Here is a 26,066-nt window from a genome sequence, read left to right on the forward strand (position 1 = left end):
AGGGACATGGGGCGCCATCTGCCGAGGAGTTGTGCGTATTAGGCACAGTCCCTTTATTTTGAAATGTTCAGCCGTAGTTGCACCGGAACTGAAAGTATGCTTTTGTGAACCCGCGGTGCTGCAGTGAGAGGCAGGCTACTTCGTGCGCACTGTTTTGGTTTCCTTGTTTGACGCGCGAGTATTTTACCCTTTTGTGTGTCAGGCTAAATATTTTCTAGCTATGCGTCGTAATAAACACGAATCTACTGCACACTGTTGTCAAGTAGCGGTAATGTTAGTTGGGTCTGATATTACCGGTTGTTCCGGCTTTTGTCTGACAAATCAATGACCATGGATATGAAAGCTGTTCTTCAGTTTGCCGCAGCAACGAGATGTGTAACGTTGATTTTGCAAGTAAGTCTTAATAATGTGACTTTTTATGGTTTGTTGTTGCCGTGGTTTAAATTTAACGTTACTAGTAATATGTAAACGTTACACCTGTCTCTAGCTTTGTTTATGCTTGGACATCATGTATTTTGTATTTATAGATGTGAAAGGGACGTTTTGAAGCCTTTAATTTAGCAAAAAAGTACTATTAATATTGCCTATTTTTTTTAAACTTAGAATTATGAAACTGGATGTCAAGGAATTTGTGTGAATGACCAGTGTGTCCTATTTCTCTGTAGGCAGTCCTGAATGCGGCAATCCCTGATCATGAAGCAGATGCGTTCAGGCCCCCTCGGATAGAAGAGCCTCTGTACCTGGACTCCACTGTGGACTGGCTGTTCAGTGGCCTGTCTCGCTGGGATGCTGAACATTTTCTCTTCATTGCAGAGAGGGGATACTTGTATGAGCATAATTTTGCCTTTTTCCCCCTCTTTCCGATCATTCTCAGAGGCTTGGCTGAAACAGTCCTTTGGCCCTTGAGCACCTGGCTGAGTGTTCGTGGACGGTTGCTAGTGGCAGTTGCTCTTGGAAACACGGCTCTCTTCTTGCTCAGTGTGGTGGCCTTGCACGCACTTGGTAGAATAGTTTTACAGGACAGACGCCTCGCTCTCCTCTCCAGTCTTCTCTACTGTGTCACACCAGCCAATGTTTTCATGACCGCTGGATACTCAGAGAGTCTATTTGCAGCTCTCACCTTTGGGGGATTATATCTTTTGGAGAAAGGATTCACTCTTAGAGCTTGTTTGGCACTCAGTATAGCCACAGCTGCGCGCTCCAATGGGCTAGTAAATATAGGATTCCTGCTCTATCTTCCTTCTCTATACGCGCTTTCCCAGATTCGTGTTTATCGAACAACAACAAAGGGTCATGCCAAAGTCTGTCATTACATTTTTGTCATTATTCGTTTGTTGTTCACGTCTTTATTAGGCACCGCTATTATAGCCCTTCCATTTGTAGCATTCCAATATTATGGCTATAGGACGTTTTGCACACCGTCTCTCTCCTTGGAGCGTATCCCTCCAGCTCTGCTCTCACTCGCTGAAAGAAAGGGCTACAGAGTACCTGATGAAAATGGTCCTCCACCTCTCTGGTGCATGAGGCCTCTGCCTATGCTGTACTCTCATATTCAAGATGTTTACTGGGATGTTGGGTTTTTACGCTACTTTGAACTCAAGCAAATACCAAACTTTGTTTTGGCGTTACCAATGGCTACTCTTGGAATTATGGCAGCATATGCTTATATTCAAGCGAACCCAGAACTGTGTCTTAGACTTGGACTTTGGGAAACAAATGAAAATAAAGGACTTGACAAACCACTACCAGGATTTTTTAACCCCCGGGCATTTGTGTATGTGGTTCACTCCAGTGTATTACTGGTGTTTGGAATGCTGTGCATGCATGTACAGGTAAGAATATACACATCACACAACATCACATTTGCACAGTAGAATGCTTTTCTGTAAGTAATCTTGTTTCATTTTTTTCCAAAAGGTCCTTACCAGGTTTATGGCCTCTTCCTCTCCAGTGCCATTTTGGATAAGTGCACATCTGCTACTGCTCAATGAACCACTTCTTCATAGAAGAAAGACTTCCACTCCCGGTGTTCAGTTGCACAGCCATCATCATAACGGATGCAAGCACACACCCCCAAACCCCATCATAGCATTACTGCTAAACTTGACAGCCTGTTCTTCCATTACTAAAGGCATTTTGGGTTATTTCCTGTCTTATTGGCTGTTAGGCTTGGTAATGCATTGTAACTTTCTGCCATGGACATGATGTTGTCTAAGCTAAATAAACTGCAATGATATGTAGAAGTAAAATCTTGTAATGACACCTTTTCAACATTTAGTTTTCTTATAAATACATTTTTAAAAATCTAAGATCAGATAACGTAGACCAACCCAACCAACCCTATTTCTGTTCACATTTACTTGGTTCTGTATTTGCTGTTGGGTAATTCTTAGCGCAATAGTATGCACATTTTAGCAATAATTGTTGCTTTTTTTTTTTTTTTTTTTTTTGCCTTGGATTAAGTTTGCACATGTTTTAAAAAATATGACATCTATATGGAAAGGTTGCATGTTTGTAGAGGAAAAGTGTTCTTTTTGCACTATAAACCCGGTAATGGTGGCCTAATGGTATTTTATAGGACTATTGAGTAAATCATTACAAAACTACGTGTTTAATTTCTTGTGTCCTTCTTTAAAATCTTGTATGCTCTTGTAAAATGTGGGGTATAATGTGCCTGGTCTTTTAGCGCCATATTTCTCTTCTGATTTGTGTTTTGTTTTTGAGTATCACGTCACTGTCTTTGGCTGTGACGTCGCTCTAATGAGGAAACGACGTGAGGCTCCAGACGCAAACGCAAAGAGCTTGAGGCGGCTTCGTGATCGTGACTTCCGTGGACACCACGACTAAGAAATTCTCCCGATGACTTTTGAGACACATTAATAAACGAATGAAATGTTGACTGATGACGCGTCAACGGGACAGAAGAGGTGTCTTTTCAAGCGTGATCACGGAGAAGAGTGGCTTTTCTGTCTCTGTAGCTAGCTAGCGTTAGCTTCAGGATGGTAAACTGAGATGAGCGATGCCAATTTTTACGAGACAATGACAAAATGTACTGTGCACTTTCAATAAAATTCACGGGATTTTACATTTAAGAAGAGTTGTACTTCACTTTTTCACTACCTCGAAGCGGAGATGAAGAGTTGTGAGTACCAGCAGATCGATCCCCGTGCGCTGTCCGTGTCCCCGCTGTCCGCCCAGAGCCATCCACAGACCAAAGCGCAGCGCCCGCGGAGGAAATGGGAAGTTTTCCCGGGGAAGAACCGCTTTTTCTGCAATGGACGTATAATTTTGTCCCGTCAGAGTGGGGTTCTCCCTCTAACTTTGGGCCTTATTGTGATCACCTGTGGCCTGTTTTTTGCATTTGAGTAAGTGCTTCGGCTTATTCTCTGTGCTTATATGCTACTATCACTCCACCATTCTGTAATTGTTGGGTTAACACTGAAATGTTTTTCCATTTTCAGTTGTCCTTTCTTGGTAGAGCACCTGACCGTCTTCATACCTGTGATTGGGGGAGCCCTTTTTGTGTTTGTGATCCTGTCTTTGTTCAGGACAAGCTTTACAGACCCGGGGATCTTACCCAGGGCCACCCCAGATGAAGCGGCAGACATAGAGAGGCAGATAGGTGAGGCATATGTTGGAAGTGCATAGTCAGACTGTGACAGACGGGGTACAAGAGCTTTGCCATCTGGACCACATCGAAGGGCGACATGAGGCAGTGAACTGTATCTACACCTCAGCCTCGTCTCTAGAGGGCTAAATTACTATAAACCTACATTTTGTGTGACAATGGTTTATGTGTGCACTGTTTGATGTGGCATACTCCTCAGTGACATTCCTGTTCCTCTCTATTTTAAGATTCTTCGGGATCCTCTTCATATCGACCCCCTCCCCGTACCAAGGAGATCCTCATTAACCAGCAGGTGGTAAAGCTCAAATATTGCTTTACATGTAAAATGTTCCGGCCTCCTCGGACTTCACATTGCAGTCTGTGTGACAACTGCGTTGGTAAGTAATGCATGTAACATGCGCATGAATTGTAATTTAAAAATGTAAATAAGCCACATATATTGCACAGTTTAATTTGAATGTGTTACTAGTAACCAACAATATTTATATATATTTATTAATATATAACATATTTTTGATGGAATAATAATATGAAAACATTAAATAAAATTAATTTCACTATTGCCGTTTATCTTATTTGGTTCATTATGTATTGTGACCCTCAGAGCGATTTGACCATCACTGCCCTTGGGTTGGAAACTGTGTGGGAAAGCGCAATTACCGCTTTTTCTACAGTTTCATCATCTCCCTGTCTTTTCTCACATCTTTTATATTTGGCTGCGTCATCACTCACCTTACCTTGCGTAAGTATTCACTCAATTGCTCACTGAATAGTTGTGTAATTATTCACACGGACCATTGATTGTTTGCTTTCTTTCAGGTTGTCACGCTGGTAAAAGCCTTATACAAGCCATTCAGGAGAGCCCTGCCAGATATCCTTTAACAAAGTCTTATGACGTTTCTTTTCTGTTTGCAAAGAAGTAACATGTTTTCATGGGGTGTTTGTCTCAAAGTGAGGAGTATCAGAGGCTGCTGTACTGTGTTCCTCTTCATCCTAAGCCACTTAACAGGATCAAAGTTTAACTCAGCACTGTAGGCCCTTGTCTTTCAGTAGTATATTTTCTGCCTCATGTCCTGGAGTTCTGACGTCAGTGGCTTGGACTTTTATTTATCATTTATTTTAAGACAAAAATGTCCTTTAATCTAGTGTAACTTTTCCTTAACTTTTGTCCACTATAGTGGAGTTGGTCATTTGCTTCTTTTCTGTGTGGTCTATTTTGGGCCTGTCAGGCTTCCATACATACTTAGTGGCCTCCAATCTTACAACAAATGAAGATGTAAGTGTCCTTGTAATTTCCCTGGAATAAAAAAAAACATGGTGGCACTGTCTGACTGTTGTTTGTTCCTGCAGATTAAGGGCTCTTGGTCGAGTAAACGAGGTGCAGAGGATTCTGGGAACCCATACACTTATAACGGCATCATCAAAAACTGTTGTGCAACACTATGTGGCCCTATGCCACCCAGGCAAGTCAAACTGATTTTGTTCTTTTCAAGACATTTTGTGTTGTATATTTTTTGTAGAAGCATTTCATTCAAGCCAAATTGTTTTGTTACCACTCAAATGTTTAATGTAATGTGGTGAATAAGGTTACAAAATTAACTGTAATATAAAACACTATAAATTACTCATCATGATATGAATACATTTGTGTGCTTCTGACATTATTGAGCCATGCAAGACTCTGTTTGTATTGACCACACTGAGACAAAGTCATATAAATTATAGCATCCATCAGCATCAGTCATCTCCTCAGTGATTCATTCACTGATGGTAGAGACAATAGTATTAACCATTAGTCACCCGCTGAACTGGTCAAGTTACACAGTTCTGCTTTTTAACTGCTTTTCCTTTTCCTTTTTATTCCCAGTTTGATCGACAGACGAGGTTTTGTACCTCTGGATGAGGCGGCCGCTGCTGCTTGTACTTCAGAGATTGAGCTGCCTCCATTCACAGCCAAGAATGACACAAACATGGTAGGATGAGCTGTTCTAGTGTCGAAGCATCGGTGTTAGCTTGACCTCCACAGTGTTTTCTACCCTGCCCCTGTGCTACCCCGTAGTCTGTGAATAAGTCCAATTGTTGAGATGTTACTTCATATTTTAATTGTAATGGAAGTATTTATGTACATTGTGCTCAATAGTAAAAGGCTTTCGTTGGAGCTAAATGGGTCCTAAAATGTTAAAACTGCCCCTTAAGATGCTGCTGACTTACCAGTCAAGCACATCACAGTGAAATGTTTGTGTTTTTGTACATCTGTGACTGTACGACTGGGTGTGCATTTAGCTGTGTCCCAGGCGTATAAAGGCATATGACAGAACCTGTAATTCTTGTTTGTGGCACTTGAGTATATGCAACAGTTTTTGTGTATTTGACATTTAATGTCTTAAATTTATTTTAATTTATATATAACCATTTATCTACGAAATAAACTTTATTTTTATATTGTGCACTGGTATTTGGCTGACTGACATTTTAATTGCGAATGCATTGCCCAGACAATAGTATGTACGATAGAGGACTTAATGCTGCGTGTACTGTATCCATTCACTCTCCAGGAGGAGAACTGTCAGGACTTTTCTGTGTCCTGCACAGCCTGAAGGCACCTGTCTGTGGTTCATGGTAAGAGAAGGGTCCACTGTCACTTCTCACCAGCTGTCATCGACTTTGTCTTCATTAATCACTTATGGTTGTTGCTAGGTTTGGATTTAGTACCATACTAACTGATTAATTACTTTTTCATCTTTACATGTGACACATTTTCTGTAACCGTGTGATTCGGGAAGTTTTATCTGCATGCTTTACCACTTCCACTTTAACAGAAACTGCATTTCTGAAACTTGCTTCAGTAACTTTTGATGGGACTCTTGTGCATGCAATGACATTGTGAAAAGGAAGAACAGCAACTGAAACTGCTTCTTGTGCAAAATTGTTTTCTTGTTTTGTAACACTTAACCCATTACCTCCCATCCATTTTCTTTGTCAGCAGCTCTCGTATACACTACCTCTTTCTCTAATTTAATGATTTGCATTTTTTTAATGTTTGTTAAAATATAGTTTGTTTTTGTTCTAGTGCACGCAAAGCACAAAGGATGTGTTGGAGAGGATGCTGCACTCCTCTGACTTTCATGGCGTGTGCCCAGCTGGACCTCCAAAAACCTCTCCTTTGGGCCTGGAGGCCTCCGACTCTCTGGGCGCGGCCCGAGCGCCCAGCATGTGCTCGCGACGTGCCGACAGTCCCTGCACCACCTGTGCCAGGAGCAGGAAGGACTCTTTGCACTCCATCAACCCAGCTTTCCGCTTGGCATCGCCCTCCCCTTCACTGCCCCGTGTCAACTTGGCTCTGAGTGACACACAGGAAAAGGGGTTCATCCCACTTCCCTAAGTAATGGGTTGTATTCAGATGTTTAAATGGGATGAAGTCACACTCAGATGAAGGTCAGAAGCCAGAATGCCTGTATCAGATTCATTTTAATTTCTCAAGAAATGTCCTACTAATAGGCCTGTCACGATAATTACTATATCAACCTATCGTTCAATATGTGATAGCTGTAACAATATTTTTTGGTGCTCAATATTTATCGTATGTATAATTTCTTTGCATTTGGTGAGATATTTTCTCTTTTTTTCTACGCTGCAAGAATATTTTGGCTGCAGCAGGTTGAATAAATAACTTCTATGACTCATAGATACAAACTAATACTAATGTGTTAATCTGCTATTTATCTTTTGCACTGCATGTTTTTTAACAATATTGTACATTTAGAATAGTTTTTTGGGGGGATAATGAATTTCAATATTATCATTTGTCTACATTTTCTTCAGCAATATATCATATTTGAAAATCTGTTATCGTGACAGGCCTACTTACAAATCTACAAATGTTTTGTAATTTTTAGTGATCAGATCAATTATATAGCATATTGGCCTTAGTAGTTCTCCCTGACCCAAATTACTCATCAAAGCCTAAGAATGTTAAGATGTCATTTGAAACCAAACAACTGGGTAAATCCTTTCTAGCTCGGTTTTCTATCACTGTAGTATCAGAGGGGAGGAATAGTGTACATTTGTAAGTGATATGAAGTGCTGCTTTATGGTAACAGTATCTGTCCAGTTGGGCATGGCAATATCATAGACATAGGCAGAATAAAATCTTAGTAAAACTATCAGCACAAATCAGCAATATATTTTAACGCTGTACATGCGCCCAGACCTTTACTCAACGTAAAGCCATAAACCAGTCGACACTAACTTATGCAAACCTCTCAACTCTAGTCAAAAATGATTTTGGCTGTACTGTGATGTAGATCAGGTGAATGAGTGAATCTAGTGTCACATGTTTGAGCACTCTCTTGTCCTGCCTCATAAATGGTGATCAGTGGTTGTGACGTTGAGGATAATATTGAAACATTGTTGTTCTATGTGAAAAATGGTGTGATGAATTTGTTGTGCTATGTTTTTCTTCATTCGCTGCTGCCTGCTGGATCATGGATTGCAGTATGTATCACTTAGTTGGAAATTTCCATTTGTTTATTATTTTATACTCTTAGTACAAAGGTGGGCTTGACAAATATCAAAATCTATAAGCGTTATGAATGAGGCTAAAGAGGCTGCCGCGCATGTGGCCAAGCTCAAGTTCCTGATCTTTGACCTTTTCATGCTTAAACGTGATCCACTTGGTATAGACTTGGTTGTGACCACTAGAGGTCGCCGTGTGACTAAAAATGTCGGGACAACACTACTACTTCAAAGGTTAATGTTAAAGTCTTTAAGTGTTTTGTTGTAAGTCACATATTCGAATGTAACGTAGTGCTAAGTTGAAAACTTTACGTTATCTTTACAACTAAACAATCTGAAGCCTTTAGAGGTTTGATTTAACGTACAAGCCGTGCTTGTAAAAAATCAGTTTTGTAGAATGTAAATGTGAAAAATAAACATGGTTTATATTTTTTCTGGCCCTCCCCTTTTGTGAATTTTGTGATTCTTGAGTGCTAAATGTGCAACAAGTTATGAACAACAGTTCTATGTTATCTAAATGTTAATGACATGAGTATTTTATTCCTTTGTGTATTAAAAGCATAGATACACATTTTTAAGGTTGCTCTGTTGGTCATGTGACTATTGTAAAATGTCACAATTACATGTCATTTTTATGTTCAGTCTCTTGCTCATTTGGCATTTCAACAGTAGCACATTGACCACATTTAAAACATTGTTACATTTTGTAATAAACCAAGCCTAATTGACTTAAAAAAGACAAAAATAAAAAAACACACAAAAAATAAACTTTACATGTAAGTGCAGGATCCCTGTATCATTGGACAAAATTAGCATAGTTGTCAGTGACAGGAGCAGTGGGCAGCTCTTTTCTGATTCACCAAAGCTGTTCCTATTTAGTTTTGCATGCTTTGTGTGTCAAACTCACAAGTTGTTTCCTCATTACTCATCATTTTGGACAAAAACTGAACTTCACCGAATCAGACGACACAACAGTCCCAGAGCAGGATGGTTCTAATGAGGTGAAGTATCCTTGTTTATAGTTTAGAGTCACTACCAGTGAAACACCAATCAAACTGAACCACACAGTGCCCAAGCAAATTACAAGCAAAGGCTTGTAAAGGCCTCATTCAATAATTTTATAAACATGGATGGTCTCCTAAATGAATTGTGAAGTAACACGTGGTTAAAGGCCTCGTTTTAGTAGCTTAAAGGTGCACTATTTAACTTTTCTTCTTGTCTCCATGGAATTGTTTTTGCCTGGACACAAAACACATCTATGTCTGTATAGAGACAAGATAATAACACCACCTTACCAAGTTACAGGTCTTTGAAGGGACGCTATATAAGTTCTGTGCAATATTATCATTATTAAACTGCAAAAAGGAAACTTGCCACCCACCAACAATTTTAATTAAAATATAGACATAGTCAATACATTTTGGCATTTATAGGGCAGAAGAAGTTTTGTGTTGAATAAGGCTTGCGTATTAGGCATTAGTCCAATACCTCTGATCAGAAAAGTGAGCACTGTTGCATAAGATCTTCCCAAAAGAAGATAACATTTTTGTAATGGACTTGTCCTGTATGGTAATCAGACTACTGTCTACTGATCTTATCAGATCTTATCACCTGCTATAGGTTAAATATTGACCAGTATTTCTGGGATTTTGTTCCCTGAGAAGGGCAGTAGAGAGAAGGACATAGTTGAATCATGCATAATTGATGACTGCAAAGTGGAAAGTGCAAAACCATGGAAACCTGAATATGAACATCGTGTGCCCCCATATCACATTAAGCACTACCTAGCAACCGTTTTGATCCTCTTCTTTCAAATGTAAAAGGTTGCCCTTTGAAAACTTTGATAAACAGAAACATTGTAGTTATTTTATAGCTTCACAGGTGTTCCCTCCTTCACCTTCACCATATCTAATTGTTGCACAATGAAACAGTTCCTGAACTTCTTTTATGCACAGTGAAGTGAGTGAAGCAGGACAGATAGTACAGGCTGCTGCTGAGTCACTGACAGGACATGACCAGACATACCTCTGGCCTGTTTGACTTTGGAGGCCAGAGGAGGTAAAATGCTTATCATGATTGCTATGTTATTTGAAAGACATACGTTACATAACACTTGAAGAGATTATGATTCTGTTACTTACAATACAATACAGTCAGAATGTTTTTTGGCAGTCAGACAGTGTGACTTGTTCAGTTGTCAGGAGACTTACACAAATAAAGGGGGCATAAGCACATTTGACTTTCATGAGCTTTTACCATGTTTTAACTGTGTTCCTTCATCAATTGCTTACTCAAAGTTGTATTTTGATTGATCCATACACTTTTGAGTAATCCTGGCTACTGTATTGGATTTGGGGATTTAGCTTTTCAGTAAATTTCAGTTTTCACTTTCCCCCTGTCTCCGTCCACATCTCTGTATTTACATTCAATTATTCAGAAAATCCTGGCCATTACAAATGTGATGCAGCCAAAATTGAACCACATAACTTAACCCATGTGGAACAATACAGTTTAAATGCATCAAAAGCCAGTGTAATCTGTGTACTGTAGTCCCAAAAATGCAAACTAGAGCTGAATTCAGAAAGGGCATCTGATATAAAACCTTGTCCTGAAGAAGTAATCCACTAAATTGTAATAGTGTGTTTTTAGACTGTGGATATTTCTTAAAAAGGATTATACATTTGACGTTTCCATGACATTAACAAGTCTTTATTGCCCATTGTATTGCAGATACTATTATAATTTAATGTAATACTATAATGGTGTACCTAAAAAACACATGTTTCTAAGGTTTTCTGAAATTTAGGTCTTATTTTATCATACAGTGTCATTAACATTTTTGGCATGTGATATTACTTTTATATTGAAACACTTTAAGCATAAATGATTAGTACTGTCTGAAAATGTTCACTAGTGTCCATTCAGTTAAGTAGACATTGGATTTTAGAGCTGTTTTTACACTAGTAGTCCTATCTCGTGTACAGTCACAACGTCTATGTGGACTGTTGCATATCTCTAAAGTAAAGGTTGTCCCTGTAGGATTGACTCAGGTTCCCCATGACATGCTTCACTCTTTATTACCCCATACCCTGTTCCTCTGGGCTACTGCATGTGGGAGTGGGGAGGTCAGGGAGCTGCTGTATTTCTGGGAATGAAATCGGAGCTTGTAGCTAAAACAGGCTTCTCTTCTCGCTTGTGGAAAACGCTAGGGAGTCCTACAAGGCTGTACTTTTTACTACAGCATTTCATTATATTTTCATTCTTTTACCCCTTGATTTTTGACTATTGATGTATACGTTTATTATTAGTGTCTGTCAGTCTCTATTGGCCTGTTGGGTCAATGGAAATACAAGCAGCAAAAACAACATTTACGGTTAGTAGTAGTTGGTTGATTGATAGTCCCCTAACAGTACTGAGGGGACCATGCGTCTGATGATTTAAGCTTTGGTTAAGGAAGAGGTCCAAGTTTAGACACCCCACACAGACGGGGGGCAGTGTATTTTATTACCAAGCTGCACATATCTGTCTTCTGTATAGCTCAGTGTTGCGTGTGTTAAGCGCTACGCACTAAAAAGAGGTACCAAGAAGAAAAACAATATAGTATTTTGGTAGCAGACATATTTTGTGGTTTTGCGTGTTTGATGCTAAATCAAAATCTAAGAACACCCCTGAAGGAATTCCTTATCTTCCTTAAGTCTATTATTGCACAAATTTTGTTAGTTTACTTTTTTTTTTCTATAGGAACAAATGACATACATTTTTCTCATATAGTTTTGGAATACAGAAAAATTCAAGTTAAACATTTTTGAACTCTAGACCTCCAGGCAGTAAACTGAGATGCGTTACATAATGTTGCATGCCCTATAGTTGCATACACAGGCCATATTTGTCTGCTGCAATAAACTGACACAACAGCGTACAGGCAGGCCTCATGGAAATACTGCAAACACAAGTACTTTTTTATCTTTACCTCAAGTAACATTTTCAAAGGGGTAAGAAATGTCAATATGAACAATGCCACTGTTCTTACTTTGAACTTTAACGCTACCAACTTGTTTCCATGGAGGTGTTAGTTCTTTGTATGTTCCACAATATGGCGTTACACGTATCTTTTTCCATAGTGATATCACCAGGCCAAGTTACAGGTCAGATCTGTAGCAAGGCGATCCCACTCACACTAAGAATTTTTCTCATATGTGTAACTTTAAAGGCGCACAGTGTAATTTCTGGTACAGGGGCCACCACCTGCTTCGGTCCTTGGAGATGTCATTGCTTTAAATTGATCTATTTCCATGGAAACAAGCAGGAGATGACACTATACGTTACAGGCCAAATCTATGAAGAGGCAAGCCCACTGACAGTAAGAATGCATGCTTTTTTTTTTTTTTTTTTTTTTTAGCAATAAAGACACATGTAATTAATCTTATTGCTGTACTGTGGAACATCACAAGTAACACAATAACCAGAAAAGTTCCATAAAGCCTCTTTAAATATTGTTTGCACAACAGACTCTTCACATATAGCGTCAGTGCAGACAATTGTTCATGGTGTGTTTTGGTGGGGTGAAGTTTTCCAGGAGCACTTAAATCTGCTACTGTCATTAATGGAGCAGTGAGTGACGTCAGAGGTGTGGGTTCTTGTGTAACTGTTCCACTGCTCTGTCCATAGATTTGTGATCCGGAAAAGTAAACTCTCTGCTCTTATCACGGGCCTGTCCGGGTGCCCAAACTGAAGTGACTGGTCGTGTTAACCTGGTCACAGCAACATTGAGAAAATAGCTGCAGCTGCCTGGCGATTTCAACTATCGCTATGCCGCTGTCCCAAACTCACACATGATGCACTCTCTAATTTTAGCGGGCACTTGGTCATATCATGTCTGAGAGGGCTCACTCAGGAATGAGGGAAGTCTCTTTGGGGAAGTTCATCTGCCCGCCTGTTTAAGCTGGGAGAAAATAAGAAATAGCCATTGATAAACTAGATTCATCTGGTATTTCAAGCTCACATAAAATATATAGGATCTATGTCTATTTACCAAACTATTATGCAAAATCACTCCCCACAACTAAAGCGGCTGACGTCTTATATACTTCTTATAGACCTACTGTTTGTCTTAAGCCATAGCCAAGTGTCTATAGAGAATCCTATACACAAAATTTTAAGTTTAGATAAGTTTAATTCTTTGGACTATACTAATGTCTTACCTTAGTTATTTCTTTTGCCCTCTTTGTGTGACACAATATATGCTCTTTGTCAGAGGAGAAATAAAAACATTGCTAATTCACCATTTGTTTAAGGGGTGTTTAATTGCTCATTTGCCACCACACCTACTAGGCTCACAGCGCTGTGACTTTAGCTGGATCTCAAAACAAACATAATCCAATTAGTACATTAAATAGATAAACTTTTTTTCTTGAATTTAATCAGCATTTGACATTTTATCTTCATTCAGTACAAATGTTTGCAGTTCAAAGTGTCAGTTACTTTATATTTATATTATACAATAAGCTGCCATTCTTAGATTTGAGTCATATTTCAGATGGAGGTCAGTGGCTACTATAACTCTCTGTTGTCCTATGTCTTGAAATAATAACATCATTGTTATTAGGGACTGGGCCCACACAGGTGCCACTAAACCATGTGTTTGAGTAATGCGTTCTACTTTTTAAAACTACTCATGGAGCTTCCTGCTATATGCATTTTGAGGACCTTTTCCCATGTAATATTTGGATCCTAATTTTTCATTATTCTGTAATGGACAGTGAGAAAAGTCACCTTAGTTCATACTTGCTCATGGAGAAGACATTGAACTCTATGCAGTTTTGATTTAACCTGGTTTGACCTTGTAATTATAGATAATATCCTACTTAATAACCATTTTGCATTTTGACAGTTAAAAGGCAAATTCTTTTACTTTCAAACCTGCGCTCCACGTCAATCTTAAACTATACACTCTATGTTGATCTCACATGAACTCAACCTTTTTGCCCTTTTCTACACATAGGGACTATTTATAGCATGATGACGCAGAGATCACGCTCAAAGCACCTGCCTGGATCCTATGGTATGGACGCCTCTGACCGGCCACTTGGCAACCAACCTGGGATGCTGTCGCCACGGTAACGGGATCATTCAGAATGGATGACTTTGCTTTGCCTCATGTGGAAAACAGGAAGCGTGTGACAAGACACTGTTATTTAAGTCATATATTTTACTGTGGAGTCTCTAAAGGTCAATGGTGGAATAAAACAGACAAGTATATCTCGTAAACATATCACTGCTGCGCCAATACTAGGTCATAACACTGTAACACTGTTTGGGATTTGAAAAGCAATGACGCCTCTGAATCCCTTTCATAGTAGATTGTTGATAAGAAAGAGGAAGTTTCTGGGGATTTTGGCTGTTTTCAGCAAATAGCACCCTGTCACAACCTTATGGGATCAGAGCAGTGGAATAATGTCTGCTTTTGTGAGTAACGTCTATTGTCTGCAAGCTTTCATTACAGGTGGTTCAGACTTTTAGAAGCAAGTTTGGTAATCATAACTTTGTACAAGGCACAAATGTCAAATAGATGTGAGAAATGGAGTCGTTACATAGTTTACAGGAGACCACTCACACAAACAAGCAGTGTAGAAAAGATAAGGAGGAGGGGGAAAGGGCGGCAGGGTTGGATCAGAGTTGAATGAAAGGTTAGCTGAGGTTATCCCTTTTAATAAATACCTTGAATTATTTATGAATTAGATTTTTATGACTTGAGTTTGTCAAATGTTATATGAGCTATATCCACTGGCAAAATATTGCAAAAATATCTCCATCCAAATGTGGAGTGATGAAAGAATCCTTTATCTACATTGAAAACAACTTATGCTTACATTTGTTATCAATGGGCAAACTATTGCTAAATGATATTTTGCTGTGCCAGTAAAAACTGAGCTTGAAAAATGTATTTAACAATTGTTAGTTCAAAATGTGACACATAATCATTTTTGTCTTTCTTGTAAAGTTACTATAATGTCAATTACACCTTTTGATGTAAGGTGTGAACTAAAGACAAAGGGTTTTCATTTCTGCCTCTGCTTGGCCCAGTGATGATAATTTGAACAGTGTGTGAGCATTGATCATGCAGAATGGCGTGTGGACAGCACTACATGTTCTGCACACACCTGAGTAAATACATGGATACAATACAGAGTTGTGTTACTAATCAGTCATTAGCGTGACTACACATGTCGTCAGGCTAATCGTTCTATAAATGAAAACTGGAGCTTTAATTTTTTTGGGGTCAATATTTATCATGGACACGTTCTTTGTTCTAGTACGGAAATGTTATTATTATTATTATTATTATTATTATTATTATTATTATTATTATTATTATTATTATTATTATTATTATTATTAGTAGTAGTAGTAGTAGTAGTAGTAGTAGTAGAGTAGAGTATCTCACCTCACACTGCAGCACACTGCTGTTTGTAATACTACTAGGCCCACAGGCATAGACAATATACATTGTGTATCCAATAACAGCACCACAACAACTCATACTATTACTTTGTTATAACCAGTTTCAGATTTCACAATCCAACATAAAGCCAGTCCACATAACCTTGCTTATCCTATTACCATATGGTTCAGTCGTTAATTGCATAAAATGATGTAGGCCTCTTTGTGTAAAAGTATCAGGTTACTGTACACCTGTGCGGATAAAAGCTTGTCGGGGCAGTGTGGCTTGGAACTGTGAGCTGCGGGGCAGGAGGCTGTCAGCCTGAGCTGACGTCACATGAAGGGTGTTCCTCCGGGCAGGGCGTCCATAATCAATGACCAAACACAGCAGCCAATCAGCGACCCGCTCTGGAAGTCTTTAAACCCTCCGGTCCTTATGAACCGCTTCTTTGCAAAGTGACCGGATTTGAGCTTCGCGCTGCGTCAAGAGGAGCGTCTCATCCCAGTCCAGTCTCATCTCTCTCCTCCAAATATCTACCAGCACAGGAATTTACCACACTTTAAACCCCAAGCGGAAGAGCTATCACTATTTTGCTTTCTGTTTAGTTTGGGGTGATCTTGAGAGTTTGACATGTCTTGCGCTGAGGCATTGGATCCCAGCCGGCGGTTCTGCGTGCTGTCGTGGGATCAGGTGCAGCGTCTGGACTCGATTCTGGGAGAAGCGATTCCCATTCATGGACGAGGGAACTTCCCCACTCTGTCCGTGCAGCCCCGGCAGATAGTTCAGGTAAATGGAGCATCATCTTGGATCACATTCACGCGGCTTTAACCTATACAGGCCTATTTAAATAAACATTTTTTGACCGTCGCAGCTCTTCGATGTACTGGCTAAGGCTTATTGCTATGAGTTTATTAGTATTATTTTATTATTATAACATATATGCCTATGTGTCGAGATATCCTGAATTTGTTACTTATATAAATATGTTAATTATATGCCACAGCCAGTCTACAGAAGACCCCCTTGGAAGCTACTGAATCAAACTTAGACAGGCGTCAAGTTTTTTATGTACTTTATTGTTACCTATATGAGGATTTCAAACATTATTTAATCCTTATCTTTATGCCTTTATAGACCAGTATCAGAGTGGAGTCATTCCAATTCTATGCACAGTTTCCATTAGAGCATGCATGTCTCCCCTGTGCACATTCTCAAGACATTACATCCCCCCTGCTTACTTTTCAAATGGATTCAGCAGATATATACCCACCACTATTCCAGCCACTCATACATTTTGGCTTGGTCATATTTCACTCTCCCTGCTTCCCATGTCTCCGTCTGTCTTTACACACTTGGCTAGGAATCCCAAAACCATGATGGAAAGTTCAAATGAATGTATAGAACAGTTTCCGTATGTCAGGTAATATGTTTTGATATGGAGTTTGAGCAAAGCCGACACGTGAGGCCCCAAACTCGTGCTTTTATTTGTGGAAAAAGTTAAATGCTGGTTTGAGTAACAGGGCTGTGTCTTTTCCATGTATTCCCTGAGCAGTGAAACTCTTGTTAAGACATGATATGATGATGTGAACACCTCCCAACTCAACTGTAAATGTCTAACAGCTTTAATTGTATTACAACCCAAAGCTGGTGTACAGACGTGACCATTATATCACTTTGTACCTCTAATTATACCTCATGTACTTTTTGACTTAAGAAAAGAGACGTGTTTTTTGTATTGAGCTCATTCAGACATATCTGTGGTGGAAGTGGCCTTACCTTTGCACTTTAAAACAGCACGAAATCATCCCCACTATATATAATGATAATGAGTAGTCTATAAGCAGGATGTTAGTAATTTTAACTCTGATGCCCTCCCTTGCTTATTTGTCAATTCCCTGACCCAGTATATATAAATAGCTCTGGCTGGTTATCTGATCACCATGGGAGAGAGGGTCACTAATCTGACCACGGCCAGGCAGGAGATTTAGGTGTGCTTGTTCAGCTAATGTGTGCAACAGGTACCTCCATTTGTATGCTACAGTAAGTCAACTGTGTTAAACATTTAAAGTAAAATATTATATATAGACAGAAGGACTGGAAAAAAACAACAACTTCAAATCACTAATGCCATTGAGAACAATTCATGAGAACAGATTGTGAATGACAGATGATGTTTTGGAGTTTTGCAATTCGAAGAAGACATTATTTTACTCATATGATAAATTATATAAACATCTGTAAGTTTTTAATTGTAAAGGATAAACTTTAGTTGGTTATACAAAAAAGATTATCCCATATGCTGCATTTGAGTAAACTAACATATCACTAACAACCAACCATCTAAAGTGTGAAAAATTGCCAACCTAAGTAATAAAATCTAAATAACTGAAAGAACATAAACTTTGGACTGATCTCAAAGTCCATGCTTAACACTAAAACCTTGTGGGCATTGGTGACTGTGGGTCCAAGCAGCAGTAGCTCACACTGAGGTGAGATAGCTTAGACATGCGCAGGTCAGTGGAGCAGAGGAAGACCACCGTCGCTGACCCCACTGACCCCAACTGAAGCGTTCATTAAGCCTCATGTCTGTAGAAGCCTGTCGTAGTCACTGAAATATTACATCTTATCAGAGTCTAGATAAGAGCGACCTACAAGGACTTGGGGTTCTCTTCAATGGATCTTTCAGTAGTTTTTTATTGACCAAACTTCACAACACATTGATTTTCTTTATGTTCATAATGAGTTTATTCAAATGTCAGAATGATTATCTTAAATCTCTTGTTATAAGGCTTCATAGTTACTGTCACTGGGTTAGACAGGCACAGCCATTTTATTGTTAGTCCTGTTACTATCACAGTGGTAAGAAATATCATGATTACATTAACATTAGGGCTGATATAATTTAAGTAACATTCAATGACAAATCCATAATGCAAACATTAGTGTGAAGAAATATTTGGCTTGTGAATTTAAGTGTATTTTTGCTTACTTTCAAAGATTTTTTTACTTTTTAAAGTGGGACTTCGCTTTCAAAATGGAGAGTGTGCTGCTAGCTGTGGTTAAACTGTACGACTGCATTTTAGGAGACCTGTGACATCACATGTCTCTCCTCCAGACTCCACCCACTTTAACCGCGCCTTTGGACTGTGGTCGTAGGTGGAGTTTAGGTGTTTAGTCCCACTTTCAGCTGTAAGTTGCACTGATATATTGTAAATGTGAAAGTCTTACCTGGCTGTGTTGTGTTCTCAGGTGGTGCGGGCGCGGTTGCAGGAGAAAGGCATATGTGTGAAGGACGTGAGGTTGAATGGCTCCGCTGCCAGCCATGTCCTGCACCAAGACTCCGGACTAGGATACAAGGACCTGGACCTCATCTTCGGTGTTTCACTCAAAGATGACCAGGCATTTCGCCTCGTTAAAGACGTTGTGTTGGACTGCCTATTAGACTTTTTACCTCTTGGTGTCTGTAAAGAGCGGATATCGGCGCTCACCCTCAAAGAAGCCTATGTTCAAAAACTGGTCAAAGTCTGCAACGATACAGATCGCTGGAGTCTCATCTCTCTGTCTAACAACACCGGCAAAAATGTGGAACTTAAATTTGTGGATTCCTTACGACGTCAGTTTGAGTTTAGCGTGGATTCTTTTCAGATTTGCCTAGATTCTCTGCTTTTGTTTGACCGTTGCTCGGAAACACCAATGTCAGAGAGCTTCCATCCGACAGTTATAGGCGAGAGCGTGTATGGAGATTTTGGGGCCGCCATGGAACATTTGTGTCAGCGTATCATAGCCACGAGGAGTCCAGAGGAAATCCGTGGCGGTGGTTTGTTGAAATACTGCCACCTGCTGGTCCGGGGGTTTAGACCTTCCTCTGAAGCGGACATGAAGCAAATGCAGCGTTACATGTGCTCCAGGTTTTTCATTGACTTTCCCGATATCGGCGAACAGCAGAGAAAACTGGAAGCATATCTCCAGAATCACTTTGCGGGAATGGAGCACAAGCGTTATGAATGTCTGATGACACTGCACCAGGTCGTGAATGAGAGCACAGTTTGTCTGATGGGCCACGAAAGGCGTCAGACCCTCAGCCTCATCTCTATGTTAGCACTGCGGGTACTAGCCGAGCAAAATGCCATACCAACAGTCACCAATGTCACTTGTTACTACCAGCCAGCGCCATATGTACAGGACATCAACTTCAGTAACTATTACATTGCACACGTACACTCGCCACAGGTGTCCACGTGCACTAACTCTTACCAGACATGGCTGCCCTGTAGCTGAAGAGACTGTATCAAACAAATGGACTATCAAAAAAAAAGTTGCCAAATGTGACTCGATTAAACCATATTGTACTGCTGTGCATTTGATTGAGCCATCCTACACCAATCAGGCATAAGATCATGACTTATTTCAGAAGATGGTATACATTTAGGGGTGGGCGGTATTGACAAAAATTTATATTATGATATCAATAATCAGAAGATATTTTGGTTAACACATGTTTCAGTAGAGGTTTAAGTATCAGGCAATTGTGAAAGGACTGTAAAATTACCTATAAACATGCAGAAATACCACTTAATAAATATATATACTGATACTGATATATTATTGCTCACCTCTAGATGCATTCAGTATAAGGGCATTATGTGAACTTCTTAGTCAAGTTTTAAAATAGGGGAAATAGAGGAGGATTAAGAAAGTTTGATGAATGTGCAATGTGTGCAGGCTAGATGTATCTAAAACAGGCAATGCAATGTGTGGTCTAGTCCATTAATGATAGTTGTTATTACCACTGTAGCTACTGCAGCTTAAGTGAAGAAATAAAAAAAGTTTAGGATGATTCAGAAAGAAATATATCAATAAATATGATTGTTTTATATGGGACTGCATTTTGGGCAGAGGGTCTTAATGTTATGCCTGATTGGTGTGTATTCTTGCAAAACATCTGTAAGATTGCTGGTCATTTCTGAGATGTAGCGATTGCATTCTATTTAAGTATTAACGTCTTTACGAAAACTTTCTAACAGAAGTACATTTTTGAAGTAATGATGACGTAGCTGGTTTTGTTTTCACACTGGCTTTTTGATTACTTACTGGACCAAAGATGTATTTGTTGTTCTCAAAGGAAGTGTTGTCAAGTTTCCAAGTGCCTAAAATGAAGCCGGACAAGTTCTCAAACATCGGCTATGTTTTGTAGATTACTGTCTCGCTTTTCCAAAAACAGAAGCATTCAATTTTGTGACATTAAAAAACAACAAAATGACAGCCTTGGTATTGTGGTCATTTTCTTCCTATGATGTTACGATATTTAAATTTCTTGTTGAGATGGGAGTGTGGTTGATGTCTAGACCAGTGGGGTTTTTTGGCTCAAGCACCTCTTAACTCTGGGACAAAAAATATGTTTAATAATATATTGTCAGTTATTGTTACTTATATTTCCTTGTTTTAATAATACTGATCAAATTGACTGGAAATTACACTTTATATTCAAATAGAACATTCAAAGTACCCTGTGGTAAGTGCTCAAGTACCCCTGATTGGGAAGCACTGGTCTAGACAGCTGCACAAAGTGACGACAAACTTCTGGAAAGGGCGTACTGAAATTCATAAACAGTGTGATTTGGTAAAATGTTTGCTAGGATCCATTACAATCTAAGGACATGAACCATAAGGAGTCTTTTGCTTAAGGTACAATGACCACTCTTTCTTCTCTGATACTAAAGCTGTTCACAAAGGCTTGCCTGTTCTCCCACCCATGTTTGCAGTGGAAACCCCGCACTGATACTATGTCATGTCGTCTGAGTCAGGAACAAAAATATACCAGGATCAGCCCCATTGTAGAAGTAGCTCAGTGGCAAAGGTGTGGAGCATGGGTCAGGGCTTTTTACCAAGCCATGAAAGACTATTTGTGTGTTTGCAGTATGAGAGCATGACTACTAGTACAGGCAGGGAAAAAAGTTACAGGCCATTTGCAGTTACATTACCATTAATAGTTCAATAGTATGATCAACTATTATTATGATGAATCTAAGACTATGCAACAACAGGAAACTAGGAAACTGTGAATTTCTAAAAAGACAGATTAAACTCCCAGCTCTCAGATTAACTCCCAAATCTTCATCCGACTCATTTCATATCTTCACCTTTCTGCTGTTGTCCCGTATAAACCATTAAATCAACCACTTAATCAACTAAATGATTAAAGACCTACAGCCCTAGATTGTTGATGTAAGTCTGATTCTCTGAATATCAATTGGATATAATTTCTGCCATCCAAATAGCTTCATATGTATGTTAGTACATTTGTAATTGAACAGGCAAAAATAACACAAAAGTAACAAAAGAAGACAAAATATTTTGGAAAAACACATCAAAATTGTTAATGTGTTGTAGTGGCACTACTGGAGCTTAATGTGGCACAAAAGTTATTTCTTCCACTCTGTGTGAGTGTTGCTTAAATCAAACAATATAACATTATCCCAAAGTAAAGTGTCAACATTAAGCTTATCTTAAAAACAACTGATTAAGACATCTTTCCTCCAGCTGCGTGATACACTGTATTTCTATGATGCATACATATGTGTGGGCTTGTGTCACTGGGACCAGCACAGAGCAGGATGACCTGGTCAGATGTACATGTTTTAAATTAAACTGTCTTTAGGAGCATATGACTCTGAGGAGCTGACATCATCGTAATGGTGCAAACAGGAAACACATGTCCCTGAGGTGAGAGGAGCAGGCTGACAATTACTGCCTCCTCTTCTTGGGAACATAACAGTAATATTACTATAACTATTACTATTTTTCTGTTGCATCTACTATAGACAGGTAACATCCTGCCCACTAGATATTGTTTGGATACTCTTGGTCCTATTTGTCCTCTCCCTCATTCATATATAGCAATTAGCATATTTACAGACATGTGCTTTATAAATAAAGTTTTGATTAACTGATTGGTGTACATATACAGGCATAAAGCTATAGACTAGAGGTCTCTGGATGAACCTAATTCACATGTGAAATAATAGCACCAGAAGTAGCAATTTGAGTAGTAGTAGTAGTAATTTTTTGTGTCCCATAAGAATAAAAGGGAAGTCCTATTGACTTCATTAGGAGTATGGGGGGGGGGGCTTCCTCAGGTGGGCAGTATCTGGGTTGACATGAGCTCCTAAAATAGTCTGCGAGAGAAATACTATCTGTTAGTATCTGTTAACTTCAAATCTCCATAAGTGTGAGTGTGTGTGTGTGTGGGGGGGTCTCACCGCAGCAGGTCCACAGCGCGGTCGGAGACAGTCACAGAGGCAGCAGAGGCAGCAGAGGCAGCGGTGCAGAGGAGCATTCCTGGCATTACAGCGCCATGACAAACAATCCTAACTTTATTCACAGCACCAGGCCAACTCAATGGCTACAGTGTGTCGAGTTTAACGGCAGAGAGGTGCCCTGATCCATTGCCCTGTCCCTGTCCAGAAGATAACTCTGCCAAGTTAGTGCTTCACCGTAAGGTATGTAGGAACAATGTCATGTTTTTATAAGCACCAAAATCCATAGCTTGATATTTTGCAGCTGATGTCATCAACATTCTCTGAGGGTGTGATGCTAACTGTAGGTACTACTCTGTCTGAAGCTCTGTTCAACTTTAACCTGGGCTTTCATTTAACACAATCTAACCAGAAAGAGCCAGCTTAGTAGGAACAACAATAGGTAAGCAGATTTGTGCTGTTGAATAAGTCTCTCACACAAGCTAGCTAGCATTAGTCAACAGTTTTTCAGTTAGTCACAGTCACCTTTTTGTTGAAAATCAAACGCTTAAATGGGACAGTTGACATTTGTATTGCTCACAGGTTCCTGAAAATGCTGTTGTTCAAATCCATTTTGTATTTTTTGTTCAGTTTTCAGGTGTGTTTGCATTGTGTCACCATGGCCACTGCTGAGCATTCTGCCATAGAGATACATGTGGAACTCCCCCAGCGCGATGTCACTGCAAAGTATGTATACAAAATCTGCAATAACAAACATTACTTAAAACACATAATTGAAAACTTAAAGGTCATAGGAAACTTACTTGAAGCAATAACATTGTTTTATGAGCTGTGACACAGGCTATACAAAGACGCTCGTGAACGTAGAGGTCTATGAGTTTTTAGGCAGCTCTTCTCACCCATTCAAAAGACAGAACATTTTGCTTTTAAATTGTTAATTGCTATGGGAATAGTCTTAATTCATCAATCTATGGATGTGATACAAAATTAGTAGTATCTAAAACCTGCAAATTATCGACTGTAATTTGCAGTAAGTTACATTGGAAAATCTAACTACTTTTTGTCAAATCAACATTTTGTGAAACCCGACTGCTGTTGTGATTTTTAGTTGAATTTGAATAAACCTTTTTTCTTTTGAGAAGGTAATTGCATTTTGCCATGTCCTCTGCATATGGTCATATGGAGATACATTCCTTTGTGGGACAGGAAGTGGAGAGGGAAGCTCTGGTTGGGATCCCGGCATCAGTACACAGAGGCTGTCCCAGGAGTATTCCCTGTGAGTCATGCTTGTACACGGGGCCAGAGTTTGGTTTAGGTTTGTTGACTTGAGACTCACTGAAAGTCATTGTTCCACATTTTGAATTTCCCGAAAATCTTAATTTTAGACCACAGTTACCCCGTCCCAGCCGCTAACCACGAGCACTGGGCTCTCAGTAACTGGCTCCTCTCAATGAAATCTTAAAAAATATAATAAATCATGTTTGTGTTTATAAGAGTGTGATGTATACACTATAGTTGTGTTTATAGTGGTTTTTGCTTTACCACTTTATATCCTTTATTAGCCTTAATAAAGAATGAACAAGGACTTAATTCATAACAAATAAACAAGACAAAAACAAACAAAAATGTTTCAGGTTTAACTTATTAATTGAGGGGTTACAAGTTAGGGTTAGTGCGGTAATTAAGTAGTTACTGAGCCTGAATCATTCTTAATAAACTATTTGTTCATTACAAATCAAGTCTTTGTTCATGCTTTATAAAGGCTATTGAGTGCATGTATTATAAAGAGATTATTTTTTAAAAATATCCACCAACATAAAACTAAACTGCCTTGGCCTGTCTTGACCCTGGAGTGTAAACATTGGAAATTTATTGCAGGTTTTAAAAAATGAATGTGACGCCATTTATCATTTTCAAATAGTCTGTTCCACACATGTCTTCTTCCAATGTTGATCACACATAAAGCTAGATTCTATTTCAGTCAGATTTAATTTCACATCTAAAACCCTAAAACAGAACTCAAGTCGTCTGTGTTGACTTTGGTTATCCATGTGTATAGTTTGGCCATGACCGCTGGTGTTATCCCAAAATAGTGTTAGATTTAGATATTTTTTTCCACTGATAAGAACATGTGAATAGCTCCGTGGTTTGATTTGTAGACCTTAGGTTTCACTGTAGTCAGCCTTTCTAGTTTTAATATGTCTACCAAAATATAATTTTATGTTTTATTAATGGACAGTAAAAGAGGCAATGGAAGCAGCTTATGGTTCTAATTTGCTATATATTCATGTGTATTGCTTTACATCGACAAGGGCCCATGTTCTGAATATTATTGATGATGATAATAATAATAATAATAATAATAATAATAATAATAATAATAATAATAATAATAATAATAATAATAATAATAATAATAATAAGTAGAAGAAGAAGAAGAAGAAGAAGAAGAAGAAATGACAGTGGGTAATGACAGTGACACCTGGAGGGGCGTGATTGGGAGGAATGGCCTCCCCGATCTGAACCCAAGTGGTCTTTTGTTATTGGACTTCTGTGCTAGTCACAGTTTGTCCATAACAAACACCATGTTCGAGCACAAGGGTGTCCATCGGTGCACGTGGCACCAGGACACTCTAGGTCGGAGGTCGATGATCGACTTTGTTGTCGTGTCATCTGACCTCCGACCTCGGGTGAAGAGAGGGGCTGAGCTGTCAACTGATCACCACCGGGTGGTGAGTTGGATCCGCTGGCGGAGGAGGAAGCCGGACAGACCTGGCAGGCCCAAGCGCATTGTGAGGGTCTGCTGGGAACGTCTGGCGGAGCCCTCTGTCAGAGGGGTCTTCAACTCCCACCTCCGGGAGAGCTTCTCCCTGATCCCAGGGGAGGCTGGGGACATGGACTCTGAGTGGGCCATGTTCTCCACCTCTAGCTACAATGCGGCTGCTCGTAGTTGTAAATGGTAAATGGTCACATTTTTCTACCTTCAAGGCACTCAAAGCGCTTTACAACAAGGAATCACTCACCCATTCACACACACATTCACACACCAGTGTACGAAGACACTGAGGGCAAGGTGGGTTAAGTGTCTTGCCCAAGGACACAACGACAGCATTCATCTGTGTGAGTTAGAATCGCACCGCCAACCTTCGGATCAGTGGACAAACACTCTACCAACTGAGCTACTGTCGTAAGGTCTGTGGTGCTTGTCGTGGCGGCAATCCCCGAA

General features: G+C 39.5%; 3 protein-coding genes across 4 annotated transcripts; all 3 read left to right on the top strand.

The window, feature by feature from the left end:
• Positions 1-84: 84 nt before the first annotated feature.
• Positions 85-2,609, top strand: pigv (phosphatidylinositol glycan anchor biosynthesis, class V). Its single transcript, XM_033981661.2, has 3 exons — positions 85-393; positions 666-1,832; positions 1,918-2,609. The coding sequence occupies exons 1-3, from the start codon at positions 325-327 to the stop codon at positions 2,203-2,205; spliced, it is 1,524 nt and encodes a 507-aa protein (XP_033837552.1). The 5' UTR covers positions 85-324; the 3' UTR covers positions 2,206-2,609.
• A 194-nt stretch (positions 2,610-2,803) lies between these two features.
• On the top strand, positions 2,804-7,222 carry zdhhc18a (zinc finger DHHC-type palmitoyltransferase 18a). 2 transcript variants are annotated; one of them, XM_033981321.2, is made up of 10 exons: positions 2,808-3,365; positions 3,462-3,622; positions 3,856-4,005; positions 4,233-4,370; positions 4,448-4,499; positions 4,802-4,904; positions 4,979-5,091; positions 5,496-5,601; positions 6,184-6,247; positions 6,699-6,836. In XM_033981321.2, the coding sequence occupies exons 1-9, from the start codon at positions 3,133-3,135 to the stop codon at positions 6,223-6,225; spliced, it is 1,098 nt and encodes a 365-aa protein (XP_033837212.1). In that variant the 5' UTR covers positions 2,808-3,132; the 3' UTR covers positions 6,226-6,247; positions 6,699-6,836. The 2 variants fall into 2 exon arrangements, with proteins under 2 accessions (XP_033837211.1, XP_033837212.1); XM_033981320.2 differs by lacking the exon at positions 6,184-6,247 and having other exon boundaries at positions 2,804-3,365; positions 6,699-7,222.
• An 8,796-nt stretch (positions 7,223-16,018) lies between these two features.
• tent5ba (terminal nucleotidyltransferase 5ba) lies at positions 16,019-20,856 on the top strand. The gene is made up of 2 exons (XM_033981356.2): positions 16,019-16,370; positions 18,834-20,856. Exons 1-2 carry the CDS (start codon positions 16,215-16,217, stop codon positions 19,860-19,862), a joined length of 1,185 nt encoding a protein of 394 aa, XP_033837247.1. The 5' UTR covers positions 16,019-16,214; the 3' UTR covers positions 19,863-20,856.
• The last annotated feature ends 5,210 nt before the right edge of the window (positions 20,857-26,066 follow it).

The sequence above is a fragment of the Periophthalmus magnuspinnatus genome, chromosome 16 (genome assembly GCF_009829125.3).
Source record: "Periophthalmus magnuspinnatus isolate fPerMag1 chromosome 16, fPerMag1.2.pri, whole genome shotgun sequence".
Lineage (NCBI taxonomy): Eukaryota > Metazoa > Chordata > Actinopteri > Gobiiformes > Gobiidae > Periophthalmus > Periophthalmus magnuspinnatus.

Bases quoted from the DNA above. Each gene is read 5' to 3' on its own strand.
- pigv (XM_033981661.2), top strand. From the start codon at position 325: ATGACCATGGATATGAAAGCTGTTCTTCAGTTTGCCGCAGCAACGAGA. The intron at 394-665 runs GTAAGTCTTAAT...ATTTCTCTGTAG, and splicing joins GTGTAACGTTGATTTTGCAA to GCAGTCCTGAATGCGGCAAT. The intron at 1,833-1,917 runs GTAAGAATATAC...TTTTTCCAAAAG, and splicing joins TGCTGTGCATGCATGTACAG to GTCCTTACCAGGTTTATGGC.
- zdhhc18a (XM_033981320.2), top strand. From the start codon at position 3,133: ATGAAGAGTTGTGAGTACCAGCAGATCGATCCCCGTGCGCTGTCCGTG. The intron at 3,623-3,855 runs GTGAGGCATATG...CTCTATTTTAAG, and splicing joins AGACATAGAGAGGCAGATAG to ATTCTTCGGGATCCTCTTCA. The intron at 4,905-4,978 runs GTAAGTGTCCTT...TTGTTCCTGCAG, and splicing joins ATCTTACAACAAATGAAGAT to ATTAAGGGCTCTTGGTCGAG.
- tent5ba (XM_033981356.2), top strand. From the start codon at position 16,215: ATGTCTTGCGCTGAGGCATTGGATCCCAGCCGGCGGTTCTGCGTGCTG. The intron at 16,371-18,833 runs GTAAATGGAGCA...TTGTGTTCTCAG, and splicing joins AGCCCCGGCAGATAGTTCAG to GTGGTGCGGGCGCGGTTGCA.